The sequence below is a fragment of the Anomaloglossus baeobatrachus genome, chromosome 6, assembly GCF_048569485.1.
Source record: "Anomaloglossus baeobatrachus isolate aAnoBae1 chromosome 6, aAnoBae1.hap1, whole genome shotgun sequence".
NCBI lineage: Eukaryota > Metazoa > Chordata > Amphibia > Anura > Aromobatidae > Anomaloglossus > Anomaloglossus baeobatrachus.
The window spans coordinates 404,665,695-404,687,948 of NC_134358.1; the positions used below are offsets into that span (position 1 = coordinate 404,665,695).

General features: G+C 46.9%; 1 protein-coding gene across 1 annotated transcript in view; it reads right to left on the reverse strand.

Annotated features, from left to right (window-relative positions):
• The window catches only part of LOC142243945 (mediator of RNA polymerase II transcription subunit 1-like), a 196,190-nt gene that overhangs the window by 18,315 nt on the left and 155,621 nt on the right, over positions 1 to 22,254 (reverse strand). The window contains exon 11 of the mRNA XM_075316138.1: positions 3,703 to 3,768. Within this exon, the coding sequence (XP_075172253.1) occupies positions 3,703 to 3,768 (66 nt within the window). The remainder of the gene's footprint in view (positions 1 to 3,702; positions 3,769 to 22,254) is intronic.

Sequence of the window (22,254 nt, forward strand, 5' to 3'; positions counted from 1 at the left end):
AGCTCCCCCTCTGTCAAATCAGATCATGCAAGTCATGTCTAACGCCCTCTATTCTTCTTGCTAACCTACTGACCAAAGTTGGTTGAATCTGGGACCAGCTGACAATTAATGGTGAGAATCCAGAAAATTCAGATTCTGCTTTCCTCCTGACATTTTAGGGAAATGGTCATGTTATATTTCTAATCCAACAAAACACATACAGCTGCATTCAAAATTGCTAGAAATGAATAAGAGAACTCTGGTATTGCATTACTGCTATAGGAATATTTTGGAAAAAAAAAGATATTCAGTTTATGTATTGGCCAAAGCATGTGAGCCCGGTAACCAGCGGCAAGGTATATCCCTGTATACTGGGACCCTATCTCAAATACCTCTATATTAAAAATCTACTTGTCTGGGCAGCTAGCATCCAGCCATAACATACAGTACAGACCAAAGGTTTGGACACACCTTCTCATTCAAAGAGTTTTCTTTATTTTCAGGACTCTGAAAATGGTAGATTCACATTGAAGGCATCAAAACTATGAATTAAAACATGTGGAATGAAAGACAAAGTGTGAAACAACTGAAAATATGTCTTATATTCTAGGTTCTTCATAGTAGCCACCTTTTGCTTTCATTACTACTTTGCACACTCTTGGCATTCTCTTGATGAGCTTCAAGAGGTAGTCACCAGAAATGGTCTTCAAACAGTCTTGAAGGAGTTCCCAGAGAAGCTTAGCACTTGTTGGCCCTTTTGCCTTCACTCTGCGGTCCAGCTCACCCCAAACCATCTCGATTGGATTCAGGTCTGGTGACTGTGGAGGACACGTCATCTGGCGTAGCACCCCATCACTCTCCTTCTTAGTCAAATAGCCCTTACACAGCCTGGAGGTGGTTTGGGGTCATTGTCCTGTTGAAAAAATAAATGATGGTCCAACTAAACGCAAACCGGATGGAAAAGCACACCGCTGCAAGATGCTGTGGTAGCCATGCTGATTCAGTATGCCTTCAATTTTTAATAAATCCCCAACAGTGTCACCAGCAAAGCACCCCCACACCATCACACCTCCTCCTCCATGCTTCACGGTGGGAACCAGCCATGTAGAGTCCATCCGTTCAACTTTTCTACAAAGACACGGTGGTTGGATCCAAAGATCTCAAATTTGGACTCATCAGACCAAGCACAGATTTCGACTGGCCTAATGTCCATTCCTTGTGTTCTTTAGCCCAAACAAGTCTCTTCTGCTTGTTGCCTGTCCTTAGCAGTGGTTTCCTAGCAGCTATTTTACCATGAAGGCCTGTTGCACAAAGTCTCCTCTTAACAGTTGTTCTAGAGATGAGACGGTGTGTCCAAACTTTTGGTCTGTACTGTATACATGTTGAATTTCACTTAGTCGCACTAAAATACCAGTGTAGGGAACCTCCAAGCATCTCGCTGTAGCACATGTTGTCAATGCCACATCTTGTGATGCACTCAAGGTAGGACGCTATGAAATGAACATTTACCTACTTTCCATACCTGCAGAAATATGACCCACACTTATTAAAAGGTCAAGTGATTGATATTTCCTTGTTTGACTGATGGTAGGTTATGGATTTTCTTTTTTTATTCCAAATGCACAACCCACTCCCCCCAACCTCCCCCATCCCCCGAAAAAAAAACAAAAAAAACCTGGTTGCCAACGTCTACATAGCTTTATTAGTAACTGAGTGCCCAGCAAATATCAGTTAATTGCAATGACCCTTTTTATCTATAGCATAATTTTACCTATACTCAAAGACTAAGAAACTAAGCAAAACGTTTTTTCAAATTATATAGTACCAACAACAACAACCACTGCAAAGATCTACATCTCCTCAAAGTATCCTGTACCCAAACGTGATAATACAATTCTTTTATGGTTTTCTACCAGGTCACAGTTGAATCCTCCATTGGCGATTACAGCAGAATAGAACTATCAACACTTGGTGGTTAGTATGGTAATTACTCTACCATGTATGACCCTACCTAACTTGTTATGACCATATGTTTCATGGCTCCCCATTACTTGTCTCAAGAGACGTGTAGTGCTGCTGTTACTACAGCAGGCAGTCCTAACTTTAATTTCTCAGGCACCTATAGGCTCCTTATAAGCTGACCATCAAGCAGGACATTTTTTTTCACCACCATCTTTGGGTGACTTGGTATAAAATCCCACAATACATATTTGCTATGCAACAACTTTATTTCGGTAACATATAAATGGTAAAATGTAGGACCCCTGCAGTGTATGTAAAATATCCTCTATAAATATTTATGAGGGGTTTTGTCCCTTCTTCAGCCCTTTAAAAATAACAGATTTTGCAGTGGATTGGTTAATGCCACTTTACAGACCGGTGCTGTAGTGCAGTATTGTGGCGCCCCTGAGGATTCAGTTGCCACAGGGTACTGCACCTCGGCTGCGGTGCGGTACTCATCCCAGGTATAAAACAGGTCATTACCAGTAACCACCACAATCCACACAATACACAGTTCAGTTTCCCTCCCACTGGGAGTGGGTTAGTGTAGGGTACTGGCCACCAAGAGATATGGGACCTCCTGCCCATCTGTACAGTAACCCGGGGGTGCGAAGCATCATAAAAGGGGAGTAAGGCGACACACACAGAGTAGTGACAGAAAGTGCAAACAAGAATTGGGGAGAAGACAGTCACTGGGGAGAGACCTACGCCATAGCTCCCTCAGGACCGAGCACAAAGAGCAGGTTGCGGAGCCCTAGGTTGCGTGGGTACTGCAAGTCAGCAGAATCCATAGGGCAGAAGATTAGAAGATTGCAAGTCTTCTGGTCCACCAAAGTGCCCGGGGCACAGCAGCATACTAGAACCAGGAGCCATGACAAAAGAGCGGCACCAGTAAAGGACTCGCACTGACTGCCATACGGGACAGAACCGGAACCTATACAAGGACGAGGGTCTCAGGGTGGCTTCAAGCTGCAGGGACTCACACATCAGTAGGAAGGACTCACAGAGAAAAGAAACGGCTCTGATCTCTGAACTATTCGGGATCGGCTGGAGCCAATGACAGCTGAGTGCGTCACTCCAAAGGCGGTGATACTTCAGTGAGTAAAGAACTTTGTCTGCAACCCGTGTCAGCCAATCCTTCCCGCGCTTCTACCTTCACCATAGCTGCACAGCAGCAGGAGTCTCCCTGGGGCCTGAGCTCTGCCTGTGGAGAGCTACACCAACCGAGCTGCGCTACCATCTGCCCCAGAGTATACCTCCCGCAGTGGTGGCTCCTATATTAGCTGCAAACCACAGGTGGCGTCACGAATACAAACTCTCTATTCTCCCTTGTAAATAACCCCTCCGTCTTTATTGATACCGCCGGGGTCACGGGATCAGGTCGGGCCGCTGTAACATCCCAACCTCCTACAACGGCCTGGTGACAAGTAAACCCCCCCAGACCCCATGGACGCGTAAGTAGCATGGCCTATATTATACAGCAGTACTAGTAATTTAGCTGTTAATCCAGCTTTGGGGGCTTTGTAAAATATTAAAAAGCTACAGAACGGGTGTCTATCACCCATTGTTTATCCTTCATCCCTCTATAACTTTCAAAGGGCAGCTGTAAACTGATCCCCCAGGGAGCTGCTAGTCTATAGTGTTTTGAAGATATTGCCTTTTAGTACTGATGGATGCAAAGCTTACTGAAATGATAGGGATCATTTACAACATATCCTTTACCTGGTATTTGCTTTTCTTCTGGAATCTGATCTGGAGCAATATAGTATTCAATATTCATCGGAGTTCCTAATGAACATAAATTGAAGAAACTTTAAAATTTATGAATGGTTCCAGTACATCTTTTCCAACTTTTTATATTACATTTGGTTTTGCTTTAAAGCCTTTATGTAATTGCACCAAGACCTTTTGTTTTTTAATTGTGGCTTAATTCCCTTCTGTATAATGTAAGATAGAAAAACGGCACTCCAGGAGTTGTCAGAAGGTGTACAGGTGGGATCTGGTCCCTTAAGTAGTGTATATAAAAAAAACCCCCAAACTATCTGTTGAGGAGAGCCATAAGATGAAATACTTAATTAACTTCTTGACAAGGGATTGTGGGAAATATGTCGATTTGCCTTACGTAATTCAGGTTTCAGATCATATACATGACACAGATATAAAGATGGCTGCTATTGCCTGTTTCTCCACACCTTGCCTGGAATGCAAGGAATGTCCAGGTGTAAGAAGATACCATATAAGGGAAGACCCCTGGTCAAGCTAGAAGACATCACAGACCAAACCATCAGCATGGATGCACCAGATGACTTCCCTCTCATCACCATCACCATGGATCCATCCAATGATGTCATAGACCTGCCTACAATGACGCCCACCAATCAGCTCATGGACTAACACATTGTTCGACCTACTGACCAATGAACACATCTGGACATGCACCTTTGCAAGGTTATATCAGAGCAAGCTCAGTTGTAGTAAAGGCAGAGCATGGGCTGACTTCTGTCGAGGAAAGATGAATATCCGACTGTGTCTGATCTCATTTTTCAAGCAAGCACTCGATCTACACCAATTAGGCCAAGCAGGAGGCAACTAGTGATCTCTGGTTAAGAGTTCACCTTAACATTATTGGTGCCCAACGTGGAGCCAATAGACGGAGACACCTGAAATCCTGATGAACCGGCAACTGGAATGGCATGACGTGCTGGACACCCCAGGAAATTGATCACTTCCAAACGAGAGTACGGTAGGTCTGCTGATTTTTCATAATCTGTAGTCTTCCCGTGGTCTCGGTGGGGTGTGTGGCACTGATTGCCTGACTGTGTCCGGTTTGTTGGGGTATCTGTTGACAGGCAGACGGGTCTCACGGCTATTGGCCATATTAATCTCGGAAGAACCGTCACATTCAGTTGCCTGCTGCCTGTTGTGTATTTGTGAAAAGAGCAAGTGGGTTTGTGAGCAGTGTCTGGAAACAAAAAGGATATTGTCTGTCACATGGTTTATGGTTGCCTGTGATATGGTTTGTGGTTTTTGTAGTGCCAAGCTAGACTGAGTGCAGAGCTTTTTGTAGTGCCAAGCTCAGATTAAGTGCAGAGCCATATGTAAGGGCCCAGCTTTAGCTAGACTGAGTGCAGAGCCTTACGTTATACATAAATCTAACCTTTTTAAAGTGTTTTCCTGGAGTGAATTGGCTGGTATAGACACCTTGTAGTCAGGGGTGATACTAGGTGGTGTTTTATTAGGCTAGTTATAAGTCCTCAAAGAGAGGCGAATCGGCCGGTATAGACACCTTGTAGCCAGGGTTGACACCATTGGTGTCTTTATGAATTACGGACCATGTAGAAACTGGGCAGGGACACCGTGACGAGGCGCCTGCTGCAGACTTAACAAAAACTTTACTTAGTGTTCAAGTTGTGTGTCAGTTGTGAGTCATCTAGTCCTGTGTTTGTTTGTTGGTTTTGTTGATATTGTTTATCTTGAGAGAAAGATGGAGAAATTGATGAAGTTGTGTATAGTTGTGGTCGGAAAAAATCCGGATGAGGGGACTGTGTTGAGATGTGAGGACTCTAGGCCGCAATCCTGTGATAAACCATGTGCTAGTCATGGAGGCAGACATTTTAGGTAAGATTTTAAAATGGTGGACGAAGCACATGGCTACAGCATGATTGAGACAAAGAAAACGAAGTGAGTCAGGGGTTTGTGTGAAGAAGACCATGTGCTCTGTAAATGTTTGAGCAATGGATTGGATGGAGTACTATATACTTAGACCGAAAAATAAGTGGTTTTATCTATAATTAGACTTAGATCTACTACATATGTCTGTGTGTGTATAAATATATATGTATAAGTACAGACTATAGAAAATGGGGAGACAGAGTTTGAGCAGATGTGAGGTCAGTTTTCCCTTTTTTCTGCCACATGTTCCTACAGATTTTAAAATGGTGGATGAAGCACATGGCTGAGGCATGACTGAGACAAAGACAGAGAGTGAGTCGGGGGATTAACAATGGATTGGATGGAGTACTATATACTTAGACAGAAACATGAGTGCTTTTAACTGTAGTTGGATCAGGACTGTAGATACCTGAATGTGTGTATATGAGATATATAAATGTATGTGTGGTGTGTATGTATAAAATCCAGACTATAGAATATAGGCGGAAATAGTTGACAAAAAAAAAAAAAAGTTTACCTTCCCCTCATGATGCTGCAATCCCAACAAAGAGGAGGAAATCACGTGCTGTGGGGCCATTTTCTATAGGCCTCAGTGGAGCTGACAAAACTGCAGCCACTGAATAACATGAAGTGTTAGTAAATGTTTATAGCACTAAAAGATGGAATATTGAATGATTGGGTGGTTGTGGAAGACACTTAATATAGATCCAGTGTGCAGGTTGGATTGAGTCAGGACAGTCACAAGGAGCAATATCTTATTAATTAGTAAGCAATAAAATTAGAAAAAAAACCTTTAAATAACGTACCTTTGCAGTAGAGGTCATGATAAAGAAGTAAATAATAAATATTTCCGTTATGGATCTGATAGATTTATCCTGAGAGTTGCATGTTTTAAAAAATAAAAATAAACAAATAAATCAACAGAAGAAGGGAAATTTGACTAGTCTCCTGCAGCTGAAGAAGCCTCTTTCCATCTGGTTTTGGGGGGAGGAGCAATCTTAAAAACTTGTGGAACAGGGTTTTTTTGTCTCCCCTTGGAATCTATTGTGAGAGCAGCCCAAAAGAGAAAAAAAAAAAAAAGGGGCTTCCTGCATTTAATTCATTGCAAATTATATTGGAAAAAGGTCATTGACAATAGTTTTATTTTACTAATTTTATCCCAAAGAAATAAAAGTTAACTGTGGACATGTTTAGATTCATTGATAGCTTTTCAAGCATAGAGGTCTGTTAGATAATTTTTCTATGGCAAATCAACATTTTGTTTTTCCACATGGCCAGTTTATTTGTTCTAGATTCTTTTATCCCTTCAAGTTATAGGACAGTATCACAGAGATGCTGATAATCTCCTCAATGTTTCAAATATGAACGCCCCTACATCCAATATCCAAAGGTTGTGCTACGTTATTATTATAGTTATTAATAATAATAATAATCATAATAATCATAATAATAATCATTTATTAATAATTACAATAATTTGATTTAAGGAATGTGGATGATTTATGGAATTCTGTGTTTTATATTTAATGTATTGAATAATCTGCTTTCTTTTTATAGAAAGAATGATTGCAATGCAGATTTCTGTGGTCCAAGCAAAGGTTATAAAAGCCATTGAAAGGGTTTTCCATTATTAAGTTACAGATAAAAACAATATTTCTGGTGTTCCCGGTTAGGTACAATCCATACAATGTGACTTTCATGCCTAAATGTAGAGCTCTGGGGCCACACACTTTTTGAATCTAATTATGTTTTGGATAATAGATTCAAAAAGGGGGGGAAGATGATGTGGAAAGTCACACGTATTATTTAAGGTTTTAATTTGTTCATCGATTGAGTTTTTCTATTAAGTTTTCTTTATATTTTTATCTGTAAGGAGGATACAGCAGATATACACATATCTCATGATTGCTCTGATGTAACAAGAATCGTCAGGTTTTGAACATGTCTCAGATGAGCCCATTGCTAATGCAGATTTTGAGTTTTTCCGTAGATGGATCCAGATACCAAGATGCTGGTTGATTCTGCACTGGATATGCTGAGGTTACACAACATGAGGTAATAAAAATCAAACCACTCCTCTCTCATCGGAATAGGAGAACGAGTTGAAGATTTGCGATCACTGTGGTTCGTAGAGCGGAAAGGGGTAAGATAGTCAAAATGTGGATATAGGCAGCAGGTGCAGACAGCAAAGAAGCAGTGAACGGGCCTAGAGGTGAGAGTCCTTTACCAATGCAGACCAGTACCTCGGTGGCTCCTGTCACGTCGTCCGTGACATTGGTCACTCCTTGTGTTCTTAAATCCTTACAGGAACAAGCGATTCAGCAAGGAACGGCGTGTGAGACGCAGGGAGCCAGTGACTGAGGAAGGTCTGTGGATAAAGGGCGGTAATCTTTCTCTGCCATGAGCGTTCTACTCAATAATGGCCCAGGTAACCCATGTGACAAAGGTGTTGGGAAGGACAAGATATGGGCGGCACAACTGCTCAGTACCCAGGTGACCAGACACCTCCAGTCTTGTAAGACGTGTGTCTATTAAGGTAGAAAAAACTGTAAAGACCTCGTAGAAACACCCCCCTCATCCGCTCTACTGCTCCGGTGATTGCAGATTAGTCATATACATCTACCATGAGTAGGTTTATATGAGTTTTGTGCGTGTTGTGTGAATTTCTTTTCAGGCCTGCTCTGAAACATATCCAGTATGGAAAACGTTACTGCTGAAAAAGCGGTAAAAGAACATTCTATAGCAGAGGTCATTATAAAGATCTTAAAGTACCTGGGGATGCCCCTGATGAACCCCTGTCCGCCACTGTGACGAGGGGAGAAACGCGTTGCGCTTCTTTTATGCTAAGTGGCTGATAAATATGTGTTTATTTTATAGGCCTGAGTGTGAATTGTACAGTGGAGGGTCTGTGATCGGACGAGATCCCCTCATGACTTTACCTGGCCTTATTATTATTATATTGATACAGTGTGTACATGTTATACATGTGAGATATTTAATTTATTTTAGGGTTTGGTCCTTGAATTTGCTGTATCATATTGATTTAAGCTACCAAACAGCTATGTAAAATACAGAGTGTGAATATTTAATCTTTTGGAAGGAATTGGATATATATATAATTGCATATTGACGCCTCTTTATCCCCAGTATCTCACGGTTTCTATATTTCCTCACTGACATTAGCAGCACGTATTAGCTTAGCAGTGTAGGGATAGGAAGGGTGAGCCGTCGGTGAGCGGGAGCACCAATTCGCCTTACAGGGTGCCAACCTCCGCTGCGAGGTAGGGAGAGTTTAGGGCTATTGCCCCAATCCCTGCCCCCTCCTTTATTGGAATATTTAATTGTGTCTATAGTCAAATGGGTGTATGTTTGGAATTTTAATGATTATAACATAAACATGAAACGATCCACAAGATAATGGTGGACGCTGGCAAATCATGTAACAAATGTTCGTTTTCCTTTAATAATTAGATCTTTATATAAGGTATTTTTGGTTTAGTACCTAGAACGTGATTATATTTCTCACAGATACTGCAGATACAGTGTGATATCCTGACCAGTGATGTATGAGCCGTATACAACTGCCTAAATAGTGTGTTAGACATGTGTATCCTCCAATTCCAGATCCTAAATCAGTGTCAGGAGCACGTGGTCTCCAGCCAGGAGACTGGGTGATCCTAAAAAGACAAGTCAGAATGATCCCTGAGTCAGAATCAGGTGGACCGATCCAGCTTATCCCAACCACAGCAACTTCCATGAAGCTTGTGAGAAAACCCATCTGGAGACAACAACTGCTGTAAAGAGTCCATCGTACCAGCAGAATGAGGGTCACAACACACATAGTGCTGGATTATCTCACATAGAACTTTATGGAGAATTTCTAGATTGGGGATGATACATGGGAAATAACCATAAGGGAACAATGGGTACAGGAACATTACACAAATAAGGGCTCATGGTGGGAAAGACATTATCTGACCTGAACCAACCAATTATTTTAAGGGTTTAAGTGACTTAAGGATAACATACACTTATAGGTAACTGGTATTGTTTTATTTGTTGGTATTTGAAGCCATAAAAGTGCTACTCTGTGTTACTGAAGGTAATCGGATCCATGTGTAAGGGAAATCTTGTTAAAGGCCTCCTGGTGGTAGATTATAGACCCGAGACAAGAAGAGATCCATTAGTGTTGTGATACAATCAGGTGTATTCGGGTAGAAAAGTTTTGAAAACGCGGACAGCACTCAGATATCGACTGAGAATCAGCCTTTCAGAAACAGTAATGCTAAAAGCTGCAGCATAACAGTAAGAAGCTTATTCTTACAATTGCCTTACTCTTTCTAATCGATTAATCTCAAATTCTGAGTAAGCTCTTCAGCATTAAATAAATCTGTTCTAGTTACCTGTGCCTCTGTGAACTGTGTGTGCGGGATGTGATCAACTCTCTGATCAGCAGTCTGTACCAGCGGGGGCAAAGGCTTAGTATTGCTTGTATAGCGGATAGAAAAATGAAAAAAGGTTGCAGTTAAAGCATTAGAGCTGATGTGTTAGAGGACCATGGTAGGGTCAGAAGGTTAATAAAGTATTTAGGGGGGACCGTTGAGGAGAGCCATAAGATGAAATACTTAATTAACTTCTTGACAAGGGATTGTGGGAAGTATGTCGATTTGCCTTACGTAATTCAGGTTTCAGATCATATACATGACACAGATATAAAGATGGCTGCTATTGCCTGTTTCTCCACACCTTGCCTGGAATGCAAGGAATGTCCAGGTGTAAGAAGATACCATATAAGGGAAGACCCCTGGTCAAGCTAGAAGACATCACAGACCAAACCATCAGCATGGATGCACCAGGTGACGTCCCTCTCATCACTATCACCATGGATCCATCCAATGATGTCATAGACCCGCCTACAATGACGCCCACCAATCAGCTCATGGACTAACACATTGTTCGACCTACTGACCAATGAACACATCCGGACATGCCCCTTTGCAAGGTTATATCAGAGCAAGCTCAGTTGTAACAAAGGCAGAGCATGGGCTGACTTCTGTCGAGGAAAGATGAATATCCGACTGTGTCTGATCTCATTTTTCAAGCATGCACTCGATCCACACCAATTAGGCCAGGCAGGAGGCAACTAGTGATGTCTGGTTAAGAGTTCACCTTAACATATCCAATGTGTGTTTTATGCGCTCAAGTAATCATTAACAGTCAAACGTTTTGGTCTCATCTGATGTTCATCAGTGACGCAGACTGCTAAGTGAATGTAGACAGAGAAACAGCGCTATAAGGATAAGCAGTACACACCGCAATGGAGATCTGTGATGTAGTACTAAGTTTGGAATTTCTTTATTTGTTTTTTTTTATTCTCGGCCAACACCTCCTCCATCACCTCCCCCAATTACTGTGAAAATAAGATGGTTTTTGAAAGAGTGAAAAGAGGTGTTGCGCTGATGTGGAGGTCTATAGAGGACAGATGAAAAGAGGAAAGTCTGCAGACTGGAAAAACTTGCAGCTTTGTTCATAGCACATGGATGCATAAAATCGGGCATCTTTAGAGTCTGAACATGTTTCCACTGTGTAGTCTTAATCAAGACAGTAAACCTTGTGACAGACTTAATTCCTTATTGTACACTGTGACCAATTATTAGGCATTTTTTTATTAATTATGTTACTGAACAACTTCAGTGCTGCTAGTCAATCCAAAGAGGTTAGAAATCTGGATATTTAAGAAAGTAAACGTGAGGTTTTGTCTTAGAAGACTGAAGAAAAAAAAAACAAGCCTCCTCAAATGTACAAAATACATTTGACATTTAGAAAAAAAAAAATAAAAATTATATATATAATATAAGCTAATATATAAGGCTGAGTGTGTGTGTGTGTGTGTGTGTGTGTGTGTGTGTGTGTGTGTGTGTGTGTGTGTGTCCGGGATTGCCATCTGCACCTTCACAGCTACAGCCACAAAATTTTGCACACTCACACGTCTGAACACCGAGAGCGTCATAGGCTATGTTGTGAGGCGAAATTTTAAGCCCACGCGTTCCAATTTACCAATCAATGTTGCCCCTATCTACATAATGGGGAAAAAGTGAAACGAAAAGTGTTGGAGGCAAATTGACGGCTGCCAGATGTGAACAAGGGGGACTTAAAGAATGAGAGCGATGGCGCCAAAGAGTATATACCATACAGTTGCTAAGGTGGGGCCCCAACATGGGATACTCACCACACTCGGGGATATGAACACACACACAAAATGCACCACACTCTACCACGTACTTGAACACATATACCACCCTCAGCACACATCTCACCACACATACACCAACCTCGCCACATAATCGCCCTAAAACACACACAAGTCTGGTATTATCCTTCAAAAATAAAAATCTGATTAATAAGCAGCCAAACTAAAAGAACAACAAATGTACCATATAGGAAATACGGCAGCTGTCAGTCACATGACCTGTCTATTATGTGTATGTGTGAGCTAATATATACTGTCAGGGGGAGGGCTTTCTGTTGCCTGGGGATTTATCAGGCTGCCAATAGCAACCAATCACAGCTCAGCTTCTGTTTTGCTACAGTTAATTAATCTAAGCTCTGATTGGTTAATATAGGCAACAAAGGACATTCTCAGTATAACAAAGCTTGTGTGAGGTAACAGGATGTCAGTTAGGGTGTGTTGGTGGAAAGGCTGATGTCAGTCACATTACCTCTATGTGAGAGGATATAGAACTTGTCCGTTAAAGACCATTTTTACCACAATAATGCCTCATAAGAAAAGGAATTCCTCAGCATGAATGTCAGCTGATGCGAAAAGAAAAACTGCATTACGGGCCAATGAAAAATGTGAAGACTGAGAAACAAGGCTGACACACATGAGAACAGCAGCTGCTTCCTCAAGAGCCAATGAACTTTGAGGAGAGGGAAGCGAGGCTTGCAGAAAAGAGAACAAGAGCTGCTTCCTCAAGAGCCAATGAGTCATCTCAGCAGAGAGAAGGCCGACTTGCCACTAAGACTTGCTATTTCTTCCACCAGGTCACAGGAAATGGTTGGAGATTTGAAACATGCTGCCTTTTGTTACCACTCACACATAAACTATCAGGATCATCCTAAAGTTCAGATAGGAAAAATGGATGTGGTTTACATGTACTGCAGTGCCCTGAAATGAAAAGATGAACCACCAGGTTTATGCTGTGCAAATGGCAAGATAAAACTTCCACCTCTCCTGTCACCACCAGATCCCCTAAAGTCTCTGATGACAGGTACCAGTACAATATCAAAGCATTTCTTGGAAACATTAGGAAGTACAACTCCTGCTTCCAAATGACATCATTTGGTGCAACAAAAGAAATGTTTCCAACAGGATTTATGCTTGACCACTGAGGAAGGATTCTCCGGTCGTGATGGTTAGTATACCCACTTAACCTAATAAATAACACACCGACTGCATGTGACTTGGTTAAACAAATTGGCCACAGCAGCCTTTATTTACCTATTATTAACATACTAACACAAGGGGGCGCCGTCCAACGGGCGACCCCAAACAAATAATAGGTAACACATAAATAATAAAGCTGGTGTCACACATAACGACGACGACAACGACGTCGCTGCTACGTCACCATTTTCTGTGACGTTGCAGCGACGTCCCGTCGCTGTCGCTGTGTGTGACATCCAGCAACGACCTGGCCCCTGCTGTGAGGTCGCCGGTCGTTGCTGAATGTCCAGCTTCATTTTTTGGTCGTCACTCTCCCGCTGTGACACACACATCGCTGTGTGTGACAGCGAGAGAGCGACGAAATGAAGCGATCAGGAGCCGGCACTGGCAGCTGCGGTAAGCTGTAACCAGCGTAAACATCGGGTAACCAAGGGAAGACCTTTCCCTAGTTACCCGATGTTTACGCTGGTTACCAGCCTCCGCTCTTGCTGCCAGTGCCGGCTCCTGCACTGTGACATGTGGCTGCAGTATGCATCGGGTAATTAACCCGATGTATACTGTAGCAAGGAGAGCAAGGAGCCAGCGCTAAGCAGTGCGCGCGGCTCCTTGCTCTCTGCACTGTGACATGTAGCTGCAGTACACATCGGGTTAATTAACCCGATGTGTACTGTACCTAGGAGAGCAAGGAGCCAGCGCTAAGCGCGGCTCCCTGCTCTCTGCACATGTAGCACAGCGACGTTATGATCGCTGCTTCTGCTGTGTTTGACAGCTAAGCAGCGATCATAACAGCGACTTACAAGGTCGCTGTTACGTCACCGAAAATGGTGACGTAACAGCGACGTCGTTGTCGCTGTCGCTTAGTGTGACACCAGCTTAACTGTACATGTAACCCCATGTAGGCCCGGTCCAGAAACCACTTCCTCCAACAATATCCCTGGCCGCAACACTCCGACCCAGAGATGAGGTATTAATCACCCCGTGGATTAATACCCCCCAAACCTTGCAGAACCCCGTGCCTGCAATTTACCGGAACCCGGAGACACCATACCAAGACAGTGCCTCTCAGTCCAGCCACCAATCCCTTACAACCGCCTCTGGACCAGACCTACCCCCGCTGCTGCGACAGAACATACGACTCTTTTAACCTGTATTCCCTTTTTTTTTTTTTTTTTTTAAAACCGCATCATTCCATTTTCTCATTTTGTTTTCATTTTTTTTTTTTAAAAAAAAAACCAAACATAGCCAAAACGAACTTGCAAAAACACAAGGGCGGGTGGGCGGGAATCCTTTACTGTCCGGAGTCAAAAGGAAGGTAAGACCCCTCCCCTATAGTTTATATACTAGCCCCCTCCCCACCCTACAGTGACCCTATTCCACCAATCCCCTATAAGGGCCCATAATGCCCTTTAATTCACTTTATTAACCCCTCACTCCCTCCCTTCCCTCTGGTCATGTCGCCCCTCCCCCCTATGGGGTCCATGGCTTTCTTGACCACTGAGGAAGGATTCTCCGGTCGTGATGGTTAGTATACCCACTTAACCTAATAAATAACACACCGACTGCATGTGACTTGGTTAAACAAATTGGCCACAGCAGCCTTTATTTACCTATTATTAACATACTAACACAAGGGGGCGCCGTCCAACGGGCGACCCCAAACAAATAATAGGTAACACATAAATAATAACTGTACATGTAACCCCATGTAGGCCCGGTCCAGAAACTACTTCCTCCAACAATATCCCTGGCCGCAACACTCCGACCCAGAGATGAGGTATTAATCACCCCGTGGATTAATACCCCCCAAACCTTGCAGAACCCCGTGCCTGCAATTTACCGGAACCCGGAGACACCATACCAAGACAGTGCCTCTCAGTCCAGCCACCAATCCCTTACAACCGCCTCTGGACCAGACCTACCCCCGCCACAGGACAGGACACGTGACACCTTACGTGGCCTGGACCCGCCACACACCCAAGGCTTGCTCCACCATCACGCAAACCCAAGGCCCATAGATCAGAACCAATCTCAGTAAGGTGAACCCCATCACCCCATCGAAACTGCCACTTTGGCGACTCCAGATCCGCACGGCACATTACAATACCGCCGTTTCTCCGCACGAAACGCGCAACCACCCTGTTCACATGAGCCCGGGCGCGATTCAGCTTCTCAACTGACCGTGCCCCCCTCCACACCAATGTGGCCACAATCCGACCATACCACTATCAAACCCGGATACCTGGTCCATAAACGCAATAGATCCATCTTGATGTCCCAGATCAAATCACGTGATGCCCGCACTCCCACGTCATTTCCCCCCCCACGTGCAAAAACCAACACGTTCGGAGGTCTATCCACCCTGCAATAGTATTCAAACTCCGTCACGACCCTGCTCCATTCCATGCCCCGCACACCGAACCACTTGACCAACGCAAGCGATCTGTCCACCCAACTGCCGACCATTCAGGCGAGCATCGGCCCGACGGGCCCCCCAGAACACGAAGGAGAGCCCCAGAATCCATATCAGGCAGATTCCTACAACCACAGAAACGTTACCAAACAAACCCCACCAACACCAATTTTTTAGCATGAAACCCCGACAAAGCCACAACCAACTACTCCATAAAGCCTTCACTGGGACAACAACTGTGGGCGCACCTAACCCCGAAAAACGATAAGACTCCCACCAACCGATTCGTCCCACCATGTCATCACCCAGGCCACAACGCGAAGCCTCCGCAGCCGCCCCGATCCTGAAGGAATGAGGCCCGTAATCTCCCGAGCATTTCCCCGCACAGCGCAAACAACGCCTCAGTACGGCCACAAACTGGTAACGAGACAAACCAAGACCCATCCACGTGCCATAACAGCAGGCCCGGAGGACCGCCCCCAAGCCGCAAAACTTCCTCACCAACTGCACCGGGCACAACACATCCATCACAACCAACCTGCCTCGACCCATCAGGTCTGTTTTTTGAACCGCCTAAGCTGACACTCTACTCTCCGTCCCACCAATGCCACAACCTCGGACATCAGACCACCCCCCCTGAACCTGGAAGGGCTCACCAACGCCCCAAAAAGGCTAACACAAAAGCCGTTTCAAAAGCACCCTCTTATAAACTGAGACACAAATTTCCCGCAAACCGTCCACCAATTGCCGTAACAAAACCAAAGAAATGGGCCACCTAGTGTCCCGCTCCTTCGCCCTTTTTTCGAAAACCCTTCAAGGCCTGCCGCACCCAAAATTCCGCGGCACGCCCCACTCACCCCTGACCTTCAACCAAAAAGGCCACAGCCGCCACCCTAAGTATCATTGCTGATGCTGACTTCCCAGCCCTGAAATCCTCGCTCACTAGTGCCAGTAGCGCCAACACGTAATTTGCTCGCCCGTCACCAAACATAACTCCCAGCATCTCCTGCCACTCACCGAATTCCTAATGAAACCCGCAATCAATGCCTCACCAGGCTCCACAAGTCCTCTGGACACACTGCTCCGATCTCGTCTGCCCCCCGGCATGAACTCCCACAACCTGTGGACTGAAAATGAGATAAAGCGTCCGCCACCCCGTTATCAACCCCCACCACGTGTTTCGCAACCACATGAACGTTCCACAGTAAACACTTGAGCACCAAATGCCGCAGATAAGCCACTACCGGTCCGGACTCTGCTGACACGCTGTTTATCGCATGCACCACCGCCTGATTATCGCAGTGATCGCACACTTTACATCCCGAAAATTGCGACCCCCCACAATTCCACCGTCACCACGATCGAAAATAACCACAGCAAGGCCAGATTCCTTACCAGACCAACCTGCCGCCATTCCTCAGGCCACCTCCCAACGTACCAATGTCCCTGAAAAGTGGTGACGAAACCTGCCGCCCCGGCCGCGTCCCTGTACAGTTCTAGCACACCATTGGGCACCACCTTCTTCAACCACAAGGCTCGGCCGTTAAAACATTGCAAGAAAAACATCCCAAACCAGAAAATCCTCCTTGATCTCCCGCGTGACCCGCACAAAATGCGCCGAGGGACCGTACGCCTACCATATCTGCCGCCAAAATCTTGGCGAACACCCGCCCCATTGGCATAATCCTGCACGCAAAGTTCAAAATTCCCGAGCAAAGACTGCACCACCTTCAGCCGCCCTTTCCGTGCTGCCAGCATTGCTGCTACCACTCACCACAAGGCTACCATCTTCCCCTCCGGCAGCCTGCATTCCCTAGCCAAAGAGTCAATCTCAGTCCCCAAAGAAAACAAAAATACCACATAACCGTCGCCGGCCCCTCCGATTTATCCTGTGCTAAAGGGATCCCAAAGCTATCCGCCACTCTCTGTAAGGCGAACAACGAGCCAGCGCAAACCATGGATCCCGCCGGACTGACACCAAGAAAATCATCTAGATAGAGGATAATGGAGGACAAACCAGACACGTCCCGCACCACCCACTCAGCAAAGGAACTAAACGCCTCAAAATACAAACCAGAAATTGAAACAGCCCATAGGCAAACAATGATCAACATAAACTCATCACCCCACCAGCAACCCAGAAGGTGCTGGCTCTCCGGATGCACCGGCAGCAAACGAAATGCCGATTCTACATCCCCCTTTGCCATCAATGCACCGCATCCCGCCGCCCGCACCAAGTCCAGCGCTTTGTCAAACGAGACATAGTACACTGCCGACAATTCTAGCGCGATGCCATCATTCACTGACGACCCCCCCGGAAATGAAAGATGATGGATGAGCCGAAATCTATCCGGCTCCTTCTTTGGCACCACCCCCAACCGGGACACCACCAGATTACTGCACGGCGGGCTCTCAAATGGACCCCCCCATCCTGCCCAACTCAACCTCTGTCCCCAACTTCCCACCCACAACCATAGGGTGGTCCCTTGCCGACCGTAAAGTACGACAAACCGGAGGCCATGCCTCAACCGCCGACGGAATCTGAAAACCGTATACAAAAAACCAAACCGCAAAATTGACGCCGCTGCCCCGCCCGGATACCTATTTAAAAGATGGCGCCATCGCCCCTATTTTCACTGGCGTCCTCCCTTTTACCAAAACCCGTCCCCCCTCAGCCGGAGCACTCATGCTCGAACCTGCATGCTGCCCCAAATTTGCACCGGCCGTCGCCAACTTGCCAGCACAATCCCTTTTCTGGGTACCCGAGGGCCTGGCTCCCGTTCCCCCCGGCGCCGCCATGACAGGGGGGGGGTTGGCTCGGGGCCGCCATTCAACGCATCCATAAGGAAATGTCCTCACGGTCCCACCGCATGCCGGGCCGCAACGCCTTCCGCCGCCTAAACTGCTCATCATACCGCAGCCATGGCAAGCCCCTGTCCGTGCGATACGCCTCCCCCATTGCATCCCGATAATCAAACAGAGCCGAGCAGTGCTCCGGCTCCTTTTCCCCTATGACACTTGCCAAATTGCAAACGCCTGCAGCCAATTGGAAAAAAGGGGGCGAGGAATGAGCATATAACGGCGTTTTTCTTCCTCTTCCCCTTCCTTCTTGGGAGTCGTTCGGCTTCACCTCGTCCAGATTAAATTTTTTTTTTTTTTACAGGGGTAGCAGGGAAAATATCTTCACATACTCCCCCTTCCCAATCTTGTCCCTCACCTCCCTCTTGAGGTGAGCCCCTAACGGTCCCTCAAAGCACACGTAAACTTAGCCCTATCCGCCAAACGCACCACCTCATCCCCATTTTCCTTTTCTACCGCTGTTTAACCCGCGGGCTCCACTACTCCACCAACCGCACCCGTCCCTACCGGCGCCGCCTCGCTGCTGACCGACGCTGCGCCATCCACCATCGACCCATCCAGGCCGCTGCTGCCGCCGGCGCGCGCGTTAAACCCTGCAACAAGCCCAGCAACTGACTAAGCAATGCTGACCCCCCTTGGCGCTGCCGTGCCCGCAGCCACCTCCCCAAAACTAGCACCCCGCGCCGCAAGCAATGCCGAATCCATGGCTAGCTCACCCGACCGTGGCGCAGAAATGGAAATTGGAACCGCGACGTCCTCCGCCATCTGCTCGTCAGATTCGTCCCCCCGACCTGAGGGCTCCCTCTTCTTCCTCGCTGCAGTCGTCCTCCACCATTCCAGCTCCAGGGGACGCAGCCGATGCATCCCCTCCACCACGGCCGCCCTCCTGGGCCGCCGCGTGGGCACTGGCGGTGGGCATCCGTCTCTTCCTGTGCGGCGACAGCCCGCGAGACCGTCCTGTCCCCCGGGCCGCCGCTGACCGAATTCTCTTCCTGGAGGAGCCTCTCCCTGAGCTCAGGAGGCTCCCCACCGTCGCCTCCAGCCCTCCAGGGGCCCCAACCGTGGCATCCCGCTGGGTCCTCCCCAGGAGGGGGAGACCGCTGCTGCCGGGCGCAGTACTGCTGACCTGAGGGACCTGGCGGGAACCGCAGGGCTCCTGCCGTCCCCCCTGCTCCCCGCAGCCTCACGGGTATCCGGGTGCCGCCTGCACACACCGGTCCCCCCGCTGGCTGCCTGCGCCCAGCCCCCCCCGCCACCCACGGGGGGTACTGCTGGCCTCATTCAAGCTGCAGGGCCCGCTCCCAGATAGAAGCTGCCGCAGGGCCGTGTCACACCGCCGGGTGCCCGTCACCAGGAGCAGGCCCCCAGGCTGGGCGCGCCCCCTCTCAAGCCTCCGATCTCCGCTGGGCACGCCCCCCGGTCCCGGGCTGCCGCTGGCCTGGTAAATTGAGCCCGAGGCCTGGGACCGGAAGTAGGCCCCAGGCCGGGCCCGCCTCCGTCCAGGCCGCCGCTGGCCTCAGATCGTCGCCGGGCTCGCTCCCGGCCGGGAGACGCCGCTGGGCTCCTCACTCCAGCCCGAGGCCCGACATCCGAAGAAGGCCCCAGGCTGGCCACACCCCCTTCGCGGCCGCCGCGGCCTCGCCGGAGATTCCTCCCAGCGGCCGGGGCAGACGCTGGAAGCAGCCGCTGCCCGCCCCGCCGCGGAGGGTCCCGAGGGGGGCTCTCACTGGGCCTCCTTGCCCCCCCTGCGCCCGGGGAATACCTGATGGGTGGTGGGCCTGGAACGCCGCCCGCGGCCGAGGGGGGGACAAGGGGCAGGTGCCGACGGGGAAACCCAGGCAGCCCTGAAGTGGGACTGCACTGCCTGGGCCCCGTGCACCGCCATCGTTGATCGGATCAGTCCGTCCAGTGCCTGGAGGTCCGCCATGCCGGTGGTCAGGTCGGAATCCTTTACTGTCCGGAGTCAAAAGGAAGGTAAGACCCCTCCCCTATAGTTTATATACTAGCCCCCTCCCCACCCTACAGTGACCCTATTCCACCAATCCCCTATAAGGGCCCATAATGCCCTTTAATTCACTTTATTAACCCCTCACTCCCTCCCTTCCCTCTGGTCATGTCGCCCCTCCCCCCTATGGGGTCCATGGCTTTCTAACATTTAAGTTCAAGGACAGGTTTACCACTCAATTGTGTCACTGCTTCCATTACAAGGAGAAGAACCTCAATTTCTTCAACTCTTCTTCATGGGAAATGCAGAAGCAGAGGCTCAGTGGAGATGCCCTTTAATTCCTAACACTCGCCTTGATAGTTGATACTGTCACTATTTTGCAGCAGTTCCTTCACTCCAACAATCCATATGTTCACCTTTTCAAGACTTCACTTGAATACATGCCAAATGACGATTACAAGGTTGTCATTTGAGCTGACAAAACACCACAAGGTGAACATCAGCGACGTTTCAATGCTTCCACATTTGATGAGGTAGCCATCTTAATTGTAGGTAATGATTTTCAAAGCGGTGACATTGTGCTTCAGAAAAGGAACAATAGTTTGCAATGAGTAGCAGAAACGCACAGGTCCTATGATGCTCTGCAATATCCAATCATCTTTTGGCAGGGACAGGATAGCTATCACTTTGGAATACCTCGGACAGATCCTACAACAGGCAACCCTTCAGGAACAAAAAAGTGTCTGCCATGGACTTCTATGCATATAGGATCATGACAAGATTCGCAGAGGAAATCATATCTTGAAATGCAGACACCTCTTCAACCAAATATATTGTTGACATGTATGGAAAGATTGAGAGTGAATGTCTTTTATATATCGACTAACCCAGGCGAAGCCGGGTATTACAGCTAGTATATTATATATATATATATATATATACACACATACACACACACATATATATACACATTAGAGACATATATATATATATATATATATATATATAGATAGATAGATGTCTATATATATATATATATATATATATATATATATATATATATATATTTATTAGTGATGAGCGAGCATGCTTGTAACTACTCGGTACTCGCACGAGTATCGCTGTACTCGGGCTGCTCGGCGGGGACCGAGTAATCTCGCGATACTCGTGCTGTACTCGTGGTCTTCATTTCTGCATGTTGGCGCTCTTTTGAGAGCCAGCCCTCATGCAGGGATTGGCTGGCAGACCACTGCAATGCCACAGCCCTGTTAGTTGTGGAATTGCAGTGATTGGCCGGCCTGCACAGCGTGACCGAGCCTTTATATCGGCCGGCGCGCTGTGCTCTGCTCACAGCTATCCAGACAGTCAGTGCAGGGAGAGGGTCGCTGATTCAGGGAAAGCTTTGCGGCCCTTTATAGTTAGTTCCGGAGCAGGGCTGCAAACAGTGTGACCAGAAGTCCTTCTCAGGACTATTCTAGTTGTATACAGGCAGGCAGGGTATAGCCAGGTCGGAGTACAGTAGCAGAGTCCTTCTCAGGACTATTGTTGCTATATACAGGCAGGGTATAGCCAGGTCGGAATACAGGCTATTGACCAGAAGAGTCCTTGTCAGGACTATTGTAGCAGTATACAGGCAGGCAGGCAGGCAGGGTAGTGGTGACCGTATACCAGCCTTCATCATATCTGGGGCTGGTGTACACAGTGTAAAACAGTCCAGATAGTGTCAGACTTCTCAGTAATTGTCGCTCCTAAAAACCAGTTAGGTTCTTATTGCGTCCGTGCTTGCATTTAAAAACAGCACGTGTGTGGCAGTCGGTGGCAGCGTACAGGTGCGCGTTTTGCACAAACTATTATATAACGCACAAGTCTAGTGTATAATACACGTCAGTCAGCAGTGTCTGATAGTGTCAGACTTCTCAGTAATTGTCGCTCCTAAAAACC